Here is a 15,540-nt window from a genome sequence, read left to right as displayed (position 1 = left end):
ACACAAAGTCTTTCAACTCAAGATGTTGAGGCAGATCCAAGTTCAAAGTTCACTTTTGAGCATAAAGCAATAAAGAAGGTTAATGTCCACCATAGAGGAAATTATTCCACTGTCATTTACTTTCACTTTATATTCTATTTCTTTTTTAAGGCAAAATCTCAATCTTACCTGATTTTTGCTTTTTTTACTTATTCATTTTTTATTACCCAGTAGTTACATAACTTCCCTGTATGCTTGCATCACAGAGACAAACCATGCTCAGATTTGATCTTATTTCACAAGACTTAAGCTCAGTGGGCAAGCATTTTCTTTTTCTGTAGCTTTTGTCACAAGGTGACAGTTTCACCCTGTAAACACCTTCCTGTTTCCGCTGCAAAACATTTCTCCAAAGGGTGAGTAGTATTACTTTATTTTAGTTTTATTATGCAGTGGTTAACCTGTCTTTATACTTGGAAAGCAGTTAAGAATGTTAATATGTCATTTAAAATGGAATATAATGTCAATGCATTAAAAAAGCAGGGTGCTGAGGATTGTAACTTGAGGAACACCACTGCTAGTACATTCACAAAAAAGTTAGTTCCCATTTTTCTTCCATAATTCTTTTCGTCATATATTAATCCTTCAGAAACATTCATTTAGACTTCCAATTAGTTAAGATGTTTTATTTTAGTAATTCAAGTCATTATTGAGTATAATAATAAATGCATAGAAAATTAACAAACTTTATTTTCACCGTTTCCACAAGAGAAAATAAAAATATAAAAGCATGAGTTGATAAAAAAATAAAAATAAGAATGTCTTTAAACAATAAAAAAAAAAACATTACTAAAAAGAAAGTAACTGAATTGCGCTTTAAGGGATGTATGTAGTATGCTCTTTTAAAAAGTGACTTTCCATGCCAAAAGTGCTAACGACAATTCTTCTCATTGCATAAACCCTGCAAAAGTACAATCCTTTAGACTTCCTAATAAGATTATTGTTACGTTAATGACACGATTGAATTTTCATTTTAATAAAGAATAACAACACTTTCACATGCTCTCAGACCCACTCTGTTTTTCCCGGCACTGTTTGCAAGTCATCATCGTCCTCCCTGCCTGCGTACATGTCAGCCAGCCTGCGAAAGCATGGTCCCCACAGGTGCAACTCAACTAAATCCTGCTCCTCGTCCGAGTCGTTGGACTGGATGGAGCTGAGCGAAGTCGCCTGTGAGCCGAGCCCCTCGTAGTTGAACACCAGGAGCGAGTCATAAGGGGGCGCCGTGGGGTCGGTGTCTGCAGCGCACACCTTCTGGAAACAGGAATTAAGGTTAGGATGCATAAATAAACACCATGTATGTATCCTTTTCATTCACTTCGTCAATGAATTTGTTGACGTCGTCATTGGCTCGACGGTTTAGGTGGACACTGTGAACACTCGGGAGAACATCTGTGCAGATGACCGCAGGGCGCTGGTCCAGTCCTCTGTGCAGTTGTCCCAAGTCGTACTCCTGAAGAAAAAAAACAATAATAATAGGGTAATAGGCACAACCAACTTCTGCATTCAGCAAAACAGGTTGAAGCACTTCCTTCCGGCTTGGGTAAATGGCGACGCAGTATAGCAGGAGACTGGGACAACTACAAAAGATGTCTTCAAGATCTACCAAGATGACAATAACCGAAGTTTAGGCTTTCTTCGTGTCCATATGCAGTATATCAGCTCATATTTGAATAAATAAATGACATAAATGTATTTAACTTTTGTCCGACGACACCAGCCACAAAAAAAACTAAATTTTAATTTAAGTTTGGGTTCAAACCAACATGTCAGCAACCTGTACTTATGGTAGTTATTGCAGAATACGCAGAAAGTCTGCTAACCTGTTCTACTGGTTTGGTCACATGGCGTTCTGCACATCGTGGATTACACCTGAGACCTGTGATGAACTTTGCAATCCTCAGAGATCATCAAACTTTGACCTTGTGCTCTGCCACATTCATAAGAGTTCTTCATGAAATTTTCCCAAAATGGTTGCTTCACATCATACTGACCGAGTCTTACCAGCATCCTGTTAAATTTTGGACATGGACCCTTCAGACCCTTTTGTGTATGTCCTGTCATGTTTGATATGTCCACTTAATTTTGAATGGATCGTTGAAACTAATGTCAAGGGATAATGATTTAAAACTTTCCAGGTGGCGCTACTGAGTGAGTTTCGTGGTGTTGCGTTTGGTCACCATTAAAATATGTATATCTTTACCAGGTTACACTCGCTTGCAAAGACTGATGAGTTTCCAGGCATGCTGAGGCTCCCCCAAAAAGCGATTAATTGGTCAGGTGTCATTGGTGTACCGAATAACGTGTCTGCACCTGATCGTCTTCGCCGCCTCCCTCGTCGTCATAGTAGAAGACGTTGTCTCTCGGCACGTCCTCAAGCAGAGCAGCGTGGACATCTTTGTCACACCTGCCTCTCCTCCTCCTCACCAAAAGCAGCAGTAACAGCAGCAGGACTGTTCCCAATGACAAAAAAGCAACATGAGCAAAGTTGAATGACACTCTTAACTCATAAATGATGACAAATGCATCATCTTAAATCCTCCATAGGGTTGGAGACACAAAGATAGTAAAGACAATTATGCTTGTTTGGTTAGTATGCGGTATAGAAAATGGATGGATGAATGGCTAATATGGAGCCGATCCAGTTGAATTGTCTTCCGTCCATCCATTTTCTGAGCCGCTTCTCCTCACGAGGGTCGCGGGCTTGAATTGTCTTCTGTCTGCTAATTACAGGCTTGTTGTGCTTGTCAGCCGGCCCGTTCTGTTCCTAGTGTTGATTTTGACAGCGCTTTTTATTAGTTTTAGTCTTCTTCGGTAAATTTAATCGACTTAAAGCTCGAGTGTAAAGTTTGAATGTGTGACCACACAACCACACATTTAAACTATTTTTCAATTGCTAAAACACAAAACCCAATTTTCTGAACATAATGTTCAGTGCCCTGAACCCACTTATTGAATTTGTCGCTCTTTTGGTTGAACCCTCAGCACTTTTTACCTAGTTAGAGACAACTTGTGAACATATTTTCACCCACTAAAACACATTTTGCATTCTGATGCACTTGTTAAGCCCAGGTAGCAAAAGTGAAACTTGTTTTTGTTTTACAAAATGCATTCCCATTTGAACAATAAAGGCTATTCCTACAGCTTTATGATCAGATCATTGTGTTTTCCTTTTTTCTATGTAGTGTATAATGACTGTGAGTGGTGTTTTTTTTTTTTTTTTTTGGATTGACTCGGTATGCGATTTGACAACATTTGGTTTTGAGCACCGAGTCTGCGGTTTTGAAAATTGGATTTTGTGTTTACAGTCTCGAGAAGACGATGGATTGTTTCAAGAAATGTCTCTTAGCGATTGAGAAAAACTAACTTTTGTTATTTGAAACATAATCACCTTTACCTTAGGCTACCTAACAGAAAATCTTAGTAACAATAACAACATTCCTGAAAATACTCGGTAGACCTACTCCTTATGAATATAGCAAATTTCACATTTGTATTATTAGACATGAAGTTCTCAAATACAATATTTTAACTTGTGATTATGAAATACAGAGAGAGAAAAAGTGTTTTAAAATTTTCGTTTTTGTTAGTTTGACCATTTGTTAGCTTACAGGCTGCAGGATGACATAAGGTAATGGGACTGTATTACTTTTCATTCTGGGGCGTGGGAACTTTTGTATTGTGACATAAATGGAAAATAAACTTCAACTAATAAGATAAACTAAGAGGTTAAATTCAGACATTACAGCAGTAAAGAGTAAAGCAGGACACAGCATTTTGTTTAAAGACAAAAATAAGAAATACAGTAAAATTATTGGTATAATAAAAGTACATAGTGGAAACTTCCAGTTGAGGAGACTCTGGCGCGACTTGCTGCCACTGCTGCTGTCCTTTTTTTGCTTTTGCCTTTTATTCGCCTTTTGCCTTTGGGCAGTGGAATTGCAACATTTTCTCTTTTCTCTGTGCAAGCGACGACTTTTAGCCTGTCGGTGAACACTAGCCTACATGCGTGAACACGGCTATTAGCCTCGCAGCCTTTATGGAAAAAATTATTATTACAATTATTTTGATCGATATTGAAATCGGCGGCAGGTCTGGACTGCAGGAAGGCCAGTCTAATACCCGCACTCTTTTACTACGAAGCCACGCTGTTGTAACACGTGCAGAATGTGGTTTTGTATTGTCTTGCTGAAATAAGCAGGGGCGTCCATGAAAAATACGTTGCTTGGATGGCAGCATGTTTCTCCAAAATCTGTATGTACCTTTCAGCATTAATGGTGCCTTCACAGATGTGTAAGTTCCCCATGCCATTGGCAATAACACAGCCCCATACCATCACAGATGCTGGCTTTTGAACTTTGCGTCCATAACAGTCCGGATGGTTCTTTTCCTCCATTGCCAGCAGGACATGACGTCCACAATTTCCAAAAAACTATTTGAAATGTGGACTCGTCGGACCACAGAACACTTTTCCACTTTGCATCAGTCCATCTTAAATGAGCTCGGGCCCAGAGAAGCCGGCAGCGTTTCTGGGTGTTGTTGATAAATGGGTTTTGCTTTGCATAGTAGAGTTTCAAGTTGCACTTACGGATGTAGCGCAGAACTGTATTTACTGACATTGTTTTTTTGAAGTGTTCCTGAGCCCATGTGGTGATATCCTTTACACATTGATGTCGGTTTTTGATGCAGTGCCGCCTGAGGGATTGAAGGTCACGGGCATTCAATGTTGGTTTTCGGCCTTGCCGCTTACATGCAGTGATTTCTCCAGATTCTTCGAACCTTTTGATGATATTATGGACCGTAGATGATGAAATCCCTAAATTCCTTGCAATTGTATGTTGAGGAACATTGTCCTTAAACTGTTCGACTATTTTCTCACACATTTGTTCACAAAGAGGTGAACCTCGCCGCATCTTTGTTTGTGAATGACTGAGCAAATCAGGGAAGATCCTTTTCTACCCAATCATGGCACCCACCTGTTCCCAATTAGCCTGTTCACCTGTGGGATGTTCCAAACAGGTGTTTGATGAGCATTCCTCAACTTCCTCAGTCTTTTTTGGCACATGTCCCAGCTTTTTTGGAATGTGTATAAAATAAAATTCTAAGTTAATGATTATTTGCTAAAAACAATTAAGTTTATCAGTTTGAACATTAAATATCTTGTCTTTGTAGTGTATTCAATTCAATATAGGTTGAACATGATTTGCAAATCATTGTATTCTGTTTTAATTTATGTTTAACACAATGTCCTAACTTCATTGGAATTGGGGTTGTATGTGCCCTGCGATTGGCTGGCGACTGGTTCAGGGTGTACCCCGCCTCTCGCCTGAAGATAGCTGGGATAGGCTCCAGCAGCCCGCGACCCTAGTGAGGAGAAGCGGTACAGAAAATGGATGGATATTGAAATCATGATTAATAAATGATAATTCATTGATTTCAAAACATAGTATTTATTCAACTACTAAAACTCTCATTTAAATATAACTTAAAATAATGACCAGAAAATACAATACTAACAAGTAAAAAAATAATATATAAAAATAATAGCGATTAAAAACAATAAATAAATAAACATTGGCATTATCCACAACTCTGGAACTGGACCACTGGAACTGGAACTGGTGTTCACTTTTTTCAAAACCAGACTCAAAATTCACCAATTCAAGACTTACATTGTTATTCCTTTTCTCTCTGCTTGATTCTATTTATTGTTAAGTGTGCTTGGGTTCTCTGAAAGGCGTGTCAAATAAAATGTATTATTATTATTATTATTCCTCTTATGTAAACCAACTTTATTTTTTTTAGCTTTTTTTGTTTACATAGGATAAAGTGGCACATGCACATTTTTTTAAAAATATCTTTTTAGCAGCAGATTAAAAACAAACATTGAGTCTGGGTTAGTCTATTGTTTGAGGTTTGTGGTAGTGACCAGTTTTGATAAGAAGAACAAAAGAAAAGGATGTTTACATACTCAAAAGGCCAAGAATTGTTCCCAGAGCAGATGTGGCCAAGGAGCGGAGGTGATGTAGTCCTTGAGGAGATTCTTGTGGCACAAAGCAGTTGATGACATCTCCTTGACACGGACAAACCTCCACATGGACAGAACTGTCCTGGTAGAGCATGTCAGCATCATAGACGCGCATCACCACCTGGTAGTCTCCAGGAGACAACACCCGTCTGGGAGACAACTTGGCCACATGGCCTGGGAGAGCACAATGATGAGCTGCTTCACTATTAATAATGTTTGAGTTTTAGAGGTACTGCGAAAAGTGGTACTTGTGGAGTTGATGCCAACAGTCCAGTTAATGCGGTGGTCCCCATGAAGCTCCACGGTGAAGGGTCCGGCATGACCCGGTCCATCCCGGTCCTCCAGGTCTAGCAGGGTGGGGGAGGGCTCCCTGTTACATAGCCTGACTTTCCTCTGTTTGATCACCGGACGGTGGTCATTCACATCCAATAAATTCACGAGCAGAGTGCCTGTCCCGGTAGCTGGCACTGTGTCTGTATACATGGATAGTATTACTGTTCAAAATCAGAAGGCTTCTTGCACCAACATTAGACATTCATAAAAAAAAATTTTTATAATACTTGTCCTCGTTAGGGTCACTGATGAGCTGGCGTCGATTGCTAGCATGGGTTTTGGTCAGTCGGTCAGTTGGTAGGGTTGTTTTCGGTAGGTCAGTAGGAAGTTTGGTTGGTTGGTAGGATGGGTTTGGGTTGGTCGGTCAGTCGGTAGGCAGGGTTAATTTTGGAAGGTAGGTATATTGGTTGGTAGGGTCGGTCAAAGAAGGTGAATGTTGGTTGGTAGTCTCTCAGGGAAGCAAGACGATTACCATTGTCATAGGCCAAAACCAGCACAGTGTACTTGTTGTCTTTGACATGCGGAGACTCTCTGTCCATGTTGCCTTTCACTGTGATTGATCCTGTATCCTTATCAATATCCAACCACCTGGCAGAATCATTGTGGAGTGCGTATCTAACAGCGAGGACAACAACGGCTTCATTAACACACATACACATGTACATTTAGGTTGGTAGGGATTGTTTTGCTTGGTAGGTAAGTAGGTTGGTAGTATTGTTTTGGGAAGTACAGTGAGAGGAAACAGTTTGCTTAAACTAATACCCATCCATCCATCCATCCATCCATTTTCTACCACTTATCCGAGGTCGGGTCGCGGGGACAGTAGCTTCAGCAGGGACGCCCAGACTTCCCTCTCCCCAGCCACTTCATCCAGCTCTTCCGAGGGGATCCCGAGGCGTTCCCAGGCCAGCCGAAGGATGTAGTCTCTCCAGCGTGTCCTGGGTCATCCCCGTGGTCTCCTCCCGGTGGGACGTGCCCGGAACACCTCACCAGGGAGGCGTCCAGGAGCAAGCCGAATCAGATGCCCCAGCCACCTCATCTGGCTCCTCTCGATGTGAAGGAGCAGCGGCTCTACTCTGAGATCCTCTAGGATGACTGAGCTTCTCACCCTATCTCTAAGGGAGAGCCCGGACACCCTGTGGAGGAAACTCATTTCGGCCGCTTGTATCCTGGATCTTGTTCTGTCGGTCACGACCCACAGCTCGTGAGCATAGGTGAGGATAGGAACGTAGATCGACCGGTAAATCGAGAGCTTCGCCTTTCGGCTTAGCTCCTTCTTCACCACAACTGATCGATACAAAGTACGCATCACTGCAGACGCTGCACCGATCCGCCTGTCGAAAGGGGGACTACCACCCCAGTCTGCCAATCCAGAGGCACTGTCCCTGATGTCCGTGCAATGTTGCAGAGGCGTGTCAACCAGGACTGCCCCACAACATCCAGAGCTTTTAGGAACTCTGGGCGAATCTCATCCATCCCAGGGGCCTTGCCACCGAGTAGCTTTTTAACTACCTTGGTGACCTCAACCCCAGAAATAGGAGAGCCCGCCTCAGAGAACCCAGACTCTGCTCCCTCATGGGAAGGCGTGTCGGTGGAATTGAGGAGGTCTTCGAAGTATTCTCCCCACCGGCTCACAACGTCCCGAGTCGAGGTCAGCAGAACCCCATCCCCACTATACACAGTGTTGGTGGTGCACTGCTTCTCCCTCCTGAGACGCCGGATGGTGGACCAGAATTTCCTTGAAGCCGTCCGGAAGTCTTTCTCTGTGGCCTCACCAAACTCCTCCCAAGCCCGGGTTTTTGCTTCAGTGACCAGCAGAGCTGCATTCCGCTTGGCCAGCCGGTACCCATCAGCTGCCTCAGGAGTCCCACAGGCCAAAAAGGCCCGATAGGACTCCTTCTTCAGCTTGACGGCATCCCTCACCGTTGCTGTCCACCAACGGGTTCGGGGATTGCTGCCATGAAAGGTTCCAACCACCTTACGGCCACAGCTCCGGTCGGCCGCCTCAGCAATGGAGGTACGGAACATGGTCCACTCGGACTCGATGTCCCCCGCCTCCCTCGGAACATGAGCAAAGTTCTGTCGGAGGTGGGAGTTGAAACTCCTTCTGACAGGGGATTCCGCCAGATGTTCCCAGCAGACCCTCACAATATGTTTGGGCCTGCTACGTCGGACCGGCATCTTCCCTCACCATCGGAGCCAACTCACCACCAGGTGGTGATCAGTTGACAGCTCCGCCCCTCTCTTTACCCGAGTATCCAAGACATGCGGCCGCAAGTCCGATGACACGACCACAAAGTCGATCATCGACCTAGGGTGTCCTGGTGCCAAGTGCACATGTGGACACCCTTATGCTTGAACATGATGTTCGTTATGGACAAGCCGTGATGAGCACAGAAGTCCAATAACAGAACACCGCTCGGGTTCTGATCGGGGGGCCGTTCATCCAAATCACGCCCTTCCAGGTCTCACTGTCATTGCCCACGTGAGCATTGAAGTCCCCCAGCAGAACGATGGAGTCCCCAGTGGGAGCACTCTCCAGCACCTCCTCCAAGGACTCCAAAAAGGGTGGGTACTCTGAACTGCTGTTTGGTGCATAGGCACAAACAACAGACAGGACCCGTCCCCCCACCCGAAGGCGGAGGGAGGCTACCCTCTCGTCCACTGGGGTGAACCCCAACGTACAGGTGCCGAGCCGGGGAGCAATAAGTATACCCACACCTGCTCGGCACCTCTCACCGTGGGCAACTCCAGAGTGGAAGAGAGTCCAACCCCTCTCGAGAGGACTGGTACCAGAGCCCAAGCTGTGCGTGGAGGCGAGTCCGACTATATCTAGTCGGAACTTCTCGACCTCACACACCAGCTCGGGCTCCTTCCCTGCCAGAGAGGTGACATTCCGTGTCCCTAGAGCCAGCTTCTGTAGCCGGGGATCGGATCGCCACGGTCCCCGCCTTCGGCCACCGCCCAGCTAGCACTGCACCCGACCCTTATGGCCCCTCCCACAGGTGGTGAGCCCATGGGAAGGGGGACCCACGTTACCCTTTAGGGCTGTGCCCGGCCGGGCCCCATGGGTGCAGGCCCGGCCACCAGGCTCTCGCCTTCGAGCCACACCTCCAGGCCTGGCTACAGAGGGGGGTCCCGGTGTCCCGCGTCTGAGCAAGGGAAACCTGAATCCATTAATTGTTCTCGTCATAGGGATTTTTGGAGCCATGCTTTGTCTGGTCCCTCACCGAGGACCTGTTTGCCATGGGTGACCCTGCCAGGGGCATAAAGCCCCAGACAACTTAGCTCCTAGGATCATTGGGACACACAAACCCCTCCACCACGATAAGGTAATGGCTCAAGGAGGGAAACTAATACCACACAAACAATAATATGTTTTCGTATTTTTATAGAAAACAACGTAAAGATTCACAGGACAGAGAGAGAAAAGTAAGTGAACCCTTGGATTTAGTAACTGGTAGACCATCCTTTGATAGTAATAATCTCAATCAAACGTTTCCTGTAGTTGCAGATCAGACATGCACAATGAGCAGGATTAATTTTGGATCATTCCTCTTCACAAAAATGTTGGAGTTCATCAAAATTCCTTGGATGTCTGGTGGCCCTTTCAATTGGGTTGAGGACAGTACTTTGACTGGGTCACTCCAGAACACATACTATTTTCTTCTTCTACGGCCATTCTGCTGTTGATTTGCTTCTGTGTTTTGGATCATTGTCTTGTTGCAACACCCCTCCTCTTTTGAGTTTCAACTGTTGGACAGATGGCCTCAAGATCATCTGCAAAATATCTTGATAAATTTGATATCTTGATGATAGCAAGTTGTCGAGGCCCTGATTTAGAAAAACACGTGCATTGTCCATGTTTACATGGTATGCTCTATAAAAATATGGAAACATATAATTGTTTGTGTGGTACTAGTTTAAGCAACTCTTTTTTTATTCTTGTGATTTGGATGACGATCAGACGACATTTGATGACCAATTAGTATACAGAAATGTAAGAAATTCGAAAGGGGTTCACATACTTTTTCCTCCCGCTGTAGGTAGGTTGTTAGGGTTGTTTTTGGAAGGTGGGTAGGGTCTCTTTTGTTTGGTAGTTAAATAGGTAGGTTGGTGGGTAAGGCTGGTTGGGTCAATTTGGGTAGATACTGTAGGTACTACTGTAGGTAGGTTTGTTTGTTTGTTGGTAGGCAGGTAGGTATGTTGGTAGGGTTGTTTTTGGAGGTTAGGTGGGTGGGATTAGTTTTGGTAGATAAGTAGGGTCAGATTTGGTTGGTAGGTAGATATATGTTGGTAGGCAAGTTGCTCTGTTGGTTGGGCCTGTTTTGGTTGCTAGGGTCGGTTTCAGTTGGTATGGCTGGTTTCAGTTGGTAGGTAGGTAGCTAGGCAGGTAAGTAGGTAGGTAGCTTAACATCACCTGACACGCTGGTGCTTTGCGGTGTCTGGGTCCTCGGCTCTGAGGTCTGCCACTGGACCCCCCTCTGGCGGGCCCTCCGAGATGATCCGGTAGATGAGCGATGGTGTGAAAATAGGTGGCTCATTCTGGTCTAAGACCGTTACTGTGACTGTGGATGTGGAGGTGGACACAGGCGCAGTAAACGGAGCGTCGTTTGTCACCACCAGCAGCAGTGTGACCACAGGCTCACGCTCAAAGTCCACAGCCTTGAAAGGGAAGGAAAGAGTAGAACAGAAAAAGTTTTTTGATTAGCCTGGCAATGGGGAAATTCTGGCAGCAACATTACCTGTATACGTAGCAAAACAACAATATATATACGCTGATGTGCTTGCCAAACTGTCCTTGAATGGACACAAAGTGAATGTGAACAGCAGCAACAATAGTCTGCAGCATTGCATTATTACCTTGGCTGTAGTGAGTATTCCCTCCATTTTCGAGGGTCCTGTTTCGATGCTGAAGTGGCCTCCGTGGTTGCCTTTGACAATTACGTATTTGGTGTTGCCGTTGGGTGTTCCCAACTCGTCCTCGTCAGTCGCCGTTAGCCTTAGCACCTCCCGGCCAACATCATTTTCAGGTGTCGAGGCAGACATCTTGCAGGGACATTTAAAAAACAAAAACAGTAACTAATGGTCGTAAGACTTAGTTAGTGGATACTTGGACTCACTGACGTGAAGATGAATTGTGGGGCGTGATCATTGGTGTCAGTGATGCTGATGATGGCGGTACATGTGGTGCGGAGACCCTCCCCTGCCATGTCTGCAGCCTCCATGATCAGCTTGTACTTTGGCTGGGTCTACAATGCATACAGTATACCGTATGTACACAGCGGACACTTTCTTTATTGAGACCCTATACAAGAGCTGCATCAAAACATTCAGCGGTTGCCTGTAAACGCCTCTTTAAAAGATGAGTAGTTTTACTTTAGTTAAGTTTTAACCTCCACTCCACAACCAACCTAGATACCTTCCAAAACTAACCTGAAAAACCTACCTTTTAATCTTTGTCGTCTACTGTGTTATTATTATTATTATTATGAATATGCAGTACGTAACTTTACGTAACTCTTTATGTGTACGACAGAATGGAATTTATGACAGCGGCAGTTTGACCCTGGAATAGATTTGTTATTTCCTATGGGAAAAGCCTGTTTTGAAATTTAAAAACAAAACCAAATTTACTCTACAGCACATCAGAGTAATATATCAGTGCTGTATATTACCTTTGCCAAGAGCAAATGCTCCAGGACCTTCACACTATACTCTGTATATGTGGGGCATGGACACATCCCCAGTCAATTTTCTATAATGTACATTTGACTTAAACATTTGACTTAAAATGATACATTACAATAGATTTAACATTTGGATTAAATAGATACAAATGTAATAGTGAATTATGTTTGGCAGTTCCAATGAAAACTGAGCTTTGTGATCATTGTTAAGGCAGAATTTTGATACGGCTCTTGTATCGGTTGTCGTTAGAGTACATCGTTAGCCGTACCTAACCAATTGGTCACTCTTGGAAAGGGAAACAACACTGTGGTTATTTTACCTCTCTGTCGAGCCCCTCTGCCATCGTGCTGATCAATCCGCTGACTGGATTGATGCTAAACATTTTGTCTTTGGGACTGGGAGGCATCTGACTGTTAAGTCGATACCGAATGTCTGTATTGTCCGTATTGGGAGCATCCTTGTCCACTGCTGTTATCCTCATGAATGACTCACCTGTGGAATAGGTTAGGTAATTTTTTCCATATTTTGCTGATTTTACAGAGTCTTTCTCACCAACTTGTGCGCTTTCGCTGACGTTTCCATAAAAAGGCGTGCCAGTGCATTCCGGGGTGTTGTCGTTCTGATCCAGCACATTGATGACCAGCTCCATTGGTTCTTCGACCTTGGAGCCATCGACCGTAGCGTGAGCCATTAGCTGAAATCGGCAGCACGTGACCATCAACAAAGCCATCCATTTTCTATAACTTGTTCTCATTCGGGTCACGGGTGAGCTGAAGGCAAGAACAGCTGACTTTTGGGCGAGAGGCAGTGTACACCATGGACCAGTCGCCAGCCAACTGCAGGACACGTACTGTATGTACAAATTCAATCCTAAAGTTGGCTCATATGCTGAAAAGGTGAAGCTGACTTTGGTAGGTAGCTAGGTAGGTATGTAGATGGGTATGTTGCTTGGGTCAGTTTTGGAAGGTAGCGAGGCAGACATTTAGTAGTTGGTTGGTAGAGTCATTCTTCTGGAAGTAGGTAGGTTGGATTGTAGGTAGAGAGGTAATGTACTGTAGGTAGGCAGGTAATATCAGAATCAGTCTGTTGGTAAATGGGTAGGTCGGTTGGGTTTGTTTTTGAAAGTAGGTAGGTCGGTAGGTTGGTAGGGAGGTTGGTAGGGTCGTTTTTTTAGGTCTATAGGTTGGTGGGTGGGCAGGTAATGTCAGATTTTGTAGGTGGGAAGGTTAATTAGTAGGTAGGTAGGTTGGTTGGTAGGTAGGTAGGTAAGTAGGCAGATAGATTCTTTTTAGCTTAGTTGTTATTTTGGAAGTTGGGTCGGAAGTTAGGTAGATAGGAAGATATTCATTCACACTCACACTCACAACTGTGGACAATTTAGAGTCTTCACTGTGCCCAATATGAAGGATTTGGAGATGTGCGAGGAAGCCAGAACAAGCAAACTGCAAGGCCAGAGCTGAGATTCAATGCCGAACCTCAGTCTGCGAAGCAAACGTGCAAACCACTCAGACCGCTGTGCTGCCCACAATCAACACACACAGCAAGTTAGACATTGAAGAGGGTTTGTCCAGAGAAGTTTCCACTCACAACGTATCTGCTTATTTTCTCCCTGTCAAGTGGCTGAGTCACGTACAGAACGCCAGAGCGCCGATCCACGGTGAAGACGCCCTCGGGGGCCCGGTTGGCCCCGGGGCCTTCCACCCGGTAGGTGATGGCCACCTTTTCCTCGTTGCTCGATTTAATCTAGTGGAGAAGATTTAGTTTGACTTCCAAGCTCTTCTTTCCCAAATAACTTCATCATGTTCTACCTTAATCATGAACTTGGGGAATGGACCTCTGTCATTCTCTGGGACGTTGATGTCAGGGATGACCCATTCCCGTTTCATCCGTCTGAAACTCTGCCGGTCATGTGGTAAGAAATCATCTTAAATATCATTATCTGGCCGTAACATTGAGTACACCTGCACAATCATATGAGATTCAATACAAGAGCTGGATCAAACGTTTGACTGTTATTCAAACATAATAATCCCTTTTTGAGGGGCCTCAGCATGCCCGAAATCTTGGGAATATTTTCAAGTGTGTATCATTGTGAAAATGTATGCATTTTATGGGATGCCCAACATGACTCCCCTAAAGCGCTCTTGGAAACGTATCAACTGAAAAATGCAAAATTACTCTTTGGTTTACCTGGACATGTTTACTTGCAGGTGGTTTCATGCCAGAATACGTGGTTGTGCTCCTGGAGCAAGGATGTAGACCTGCTGCCAACAAAAACTGACAAACGATCAACAATGCCTTAGTCTTAAAGTCTCATGTATCTTTATGTCTGTTATACTTTACAGACCAAAGGAATACTCTCAAGGACAAATATGTGAGCTGAAGAACTATACAAAATTTAAGAAAGCCTAACCTGGCAAAGGAAAAAAAGCATCTCCATCGTCTTCTGGTTCTGTTATTATCTCCAGGTCTCGTGAAGAAACCACAATTGTGCTCTTGGTTGTAGGGAAGTGTCTCCTGACTGCCACGACTATTGCTGCCGTTGCCTGATTGGAATCAGCCGACGTTTGGGGCAAAACAAAGACTAGAGGTGACCTCAAACAGCTGAGCATGCAGGTGAGGGTTAGATGTGCATTTACTGTAAAGGGGACACATTGTGGGAGGAAAAAAAATATGTAAACCGTTGGAATTTCTTACATTTCTGTATTAATTGGTTATAAAATGTAATCTAATCATCTAATCAGAAGAATACAGGCAAGGGGGTATTGGTGGCCTCGGGATGCAAAATTGTGAAGAGTAACTGTTTATTTTATGTTTGACTTTAATCCCACTTGAAACAAAGCATAAAGTGGACATTTGCGGTGATGATAATAATTCAGTCACGCAGACTTTTTTTTTAATACAATCTTGATTGAAAATGACATCTTCATTAGTAGATGTCCCCATGAAATGATGAGATCGAGGAGCGACTGTCTCATTTCCCCCAAACATTTCTACCTCCTCCCGCCTCGCTCCTCTGTCAATCTCCTCGTCCCCACTGGAATTTCTGGTGGGAGGTGCTAGCGTGTAAAGCGAGGAGCGAGGACCGAGGAAGTTGCAAATGTAGAAATGCGATGAGCTCGAAGACATTCTGTAACTCTCCAATAAGACCACACAAAAAAAAAAAAGGCTAGATTTGTTGCTAGTCCCTTTTCTCAATCAAAAATAGTTGCTAAAGGGTTTGGAAAAGTGGGTAAATATAGCAGTCAAATTGGCAACTGGTAGGCTCGCTTGCCCTTGCTCTGTCCCCGGTCGTCTTGGTTACGAAAGCTGTACTCGGCATTTGCATGAGACAGACCCGCCCCCATAAAATGATGTGATTTGAACCAGTGGGTGAGCTGTAATTCTTTATCTTCTGTGTATTTGGACTGAACAATATCAGACCTGGAAGCTGGTTTAAATTGTGGAAAATA

The 15,540-nt window shown here is 44.1% G+C and overlaps 1 protein-coding gene across 3 annotated transcripts; it reads right to left on the bottom strand.

The window, feature by feature from the left end:
- Positions 1 to 846: 846 nt before the first annotated feature.
- LOC133403135 (B-cadherin-like) lies at positions 847 to 14,625 on the bottom strand. 3 transcript variants are annotated; one of them, XM_061677718.1, is made up of 15 exons: positions 14,502 to 14,625; positions 14,279 to 14,365; positions 13,897 to 13,986; positions 13,676 to 13,831; positions 12,641 to 12,782; positions 12,408 to 12,580; positions 11,521 to 11,649; positions 11,261 to 11,446; positions 10,818 to 11,062; positions 6,870 to 7,012; positions 6,313 to 6,537; positions 6,008 to 6,259; positions 2,350 to 2,489; positions 1,355 to 1,489; positions 847 to 1,290 (listed from the first exon to the last, which is right to left on the bottom strand). In XM_061677718.1, exons 1-15 carry the CDS (start codon positions 14,526 to 14,528, stop codon positions 1,042 to 1,044), a joined length of 2,379 nt encoding a protein of 792 aa, XP_061533702.1. In that variant the 5' UTR covers positions 14,529 to 14,625; the 3' UTR covers positions 847 to 1,041. The 3 variants fall into 3 exon arrangements, with proteins under 3 accessions (XP_061533702.1, XP_061533703.1, XP_061533704.1); XM_061677719.1 differs by having other exon boundaries at positions 847 to 1,287; XM_061677720.1 differs by having other exon boundaries at positions 6,008 to 6,238.
- Positions 14,626 to 15,540: the final 915 nt, after the last annotated feature.

This window comes from Phycodurus eques, chromosome 5 (assembly GCF_024500275.1).
Source record: "Phycodurus eques isolate BA_2022a chromosome 5, UOR_Pequ_1.1, whole genome shotgun sequence".
Taxonomy (NCBI): domain Eukaryota; kingdom Metazoa; phylum Chordata; class Actinopteri; order Syngnathiformes; family Syngnathidae; genus Phycodurus; species Phycodurus eques.
This window is presented reverse-complemented; position numbering and strand designations above follow the sequence as displayed.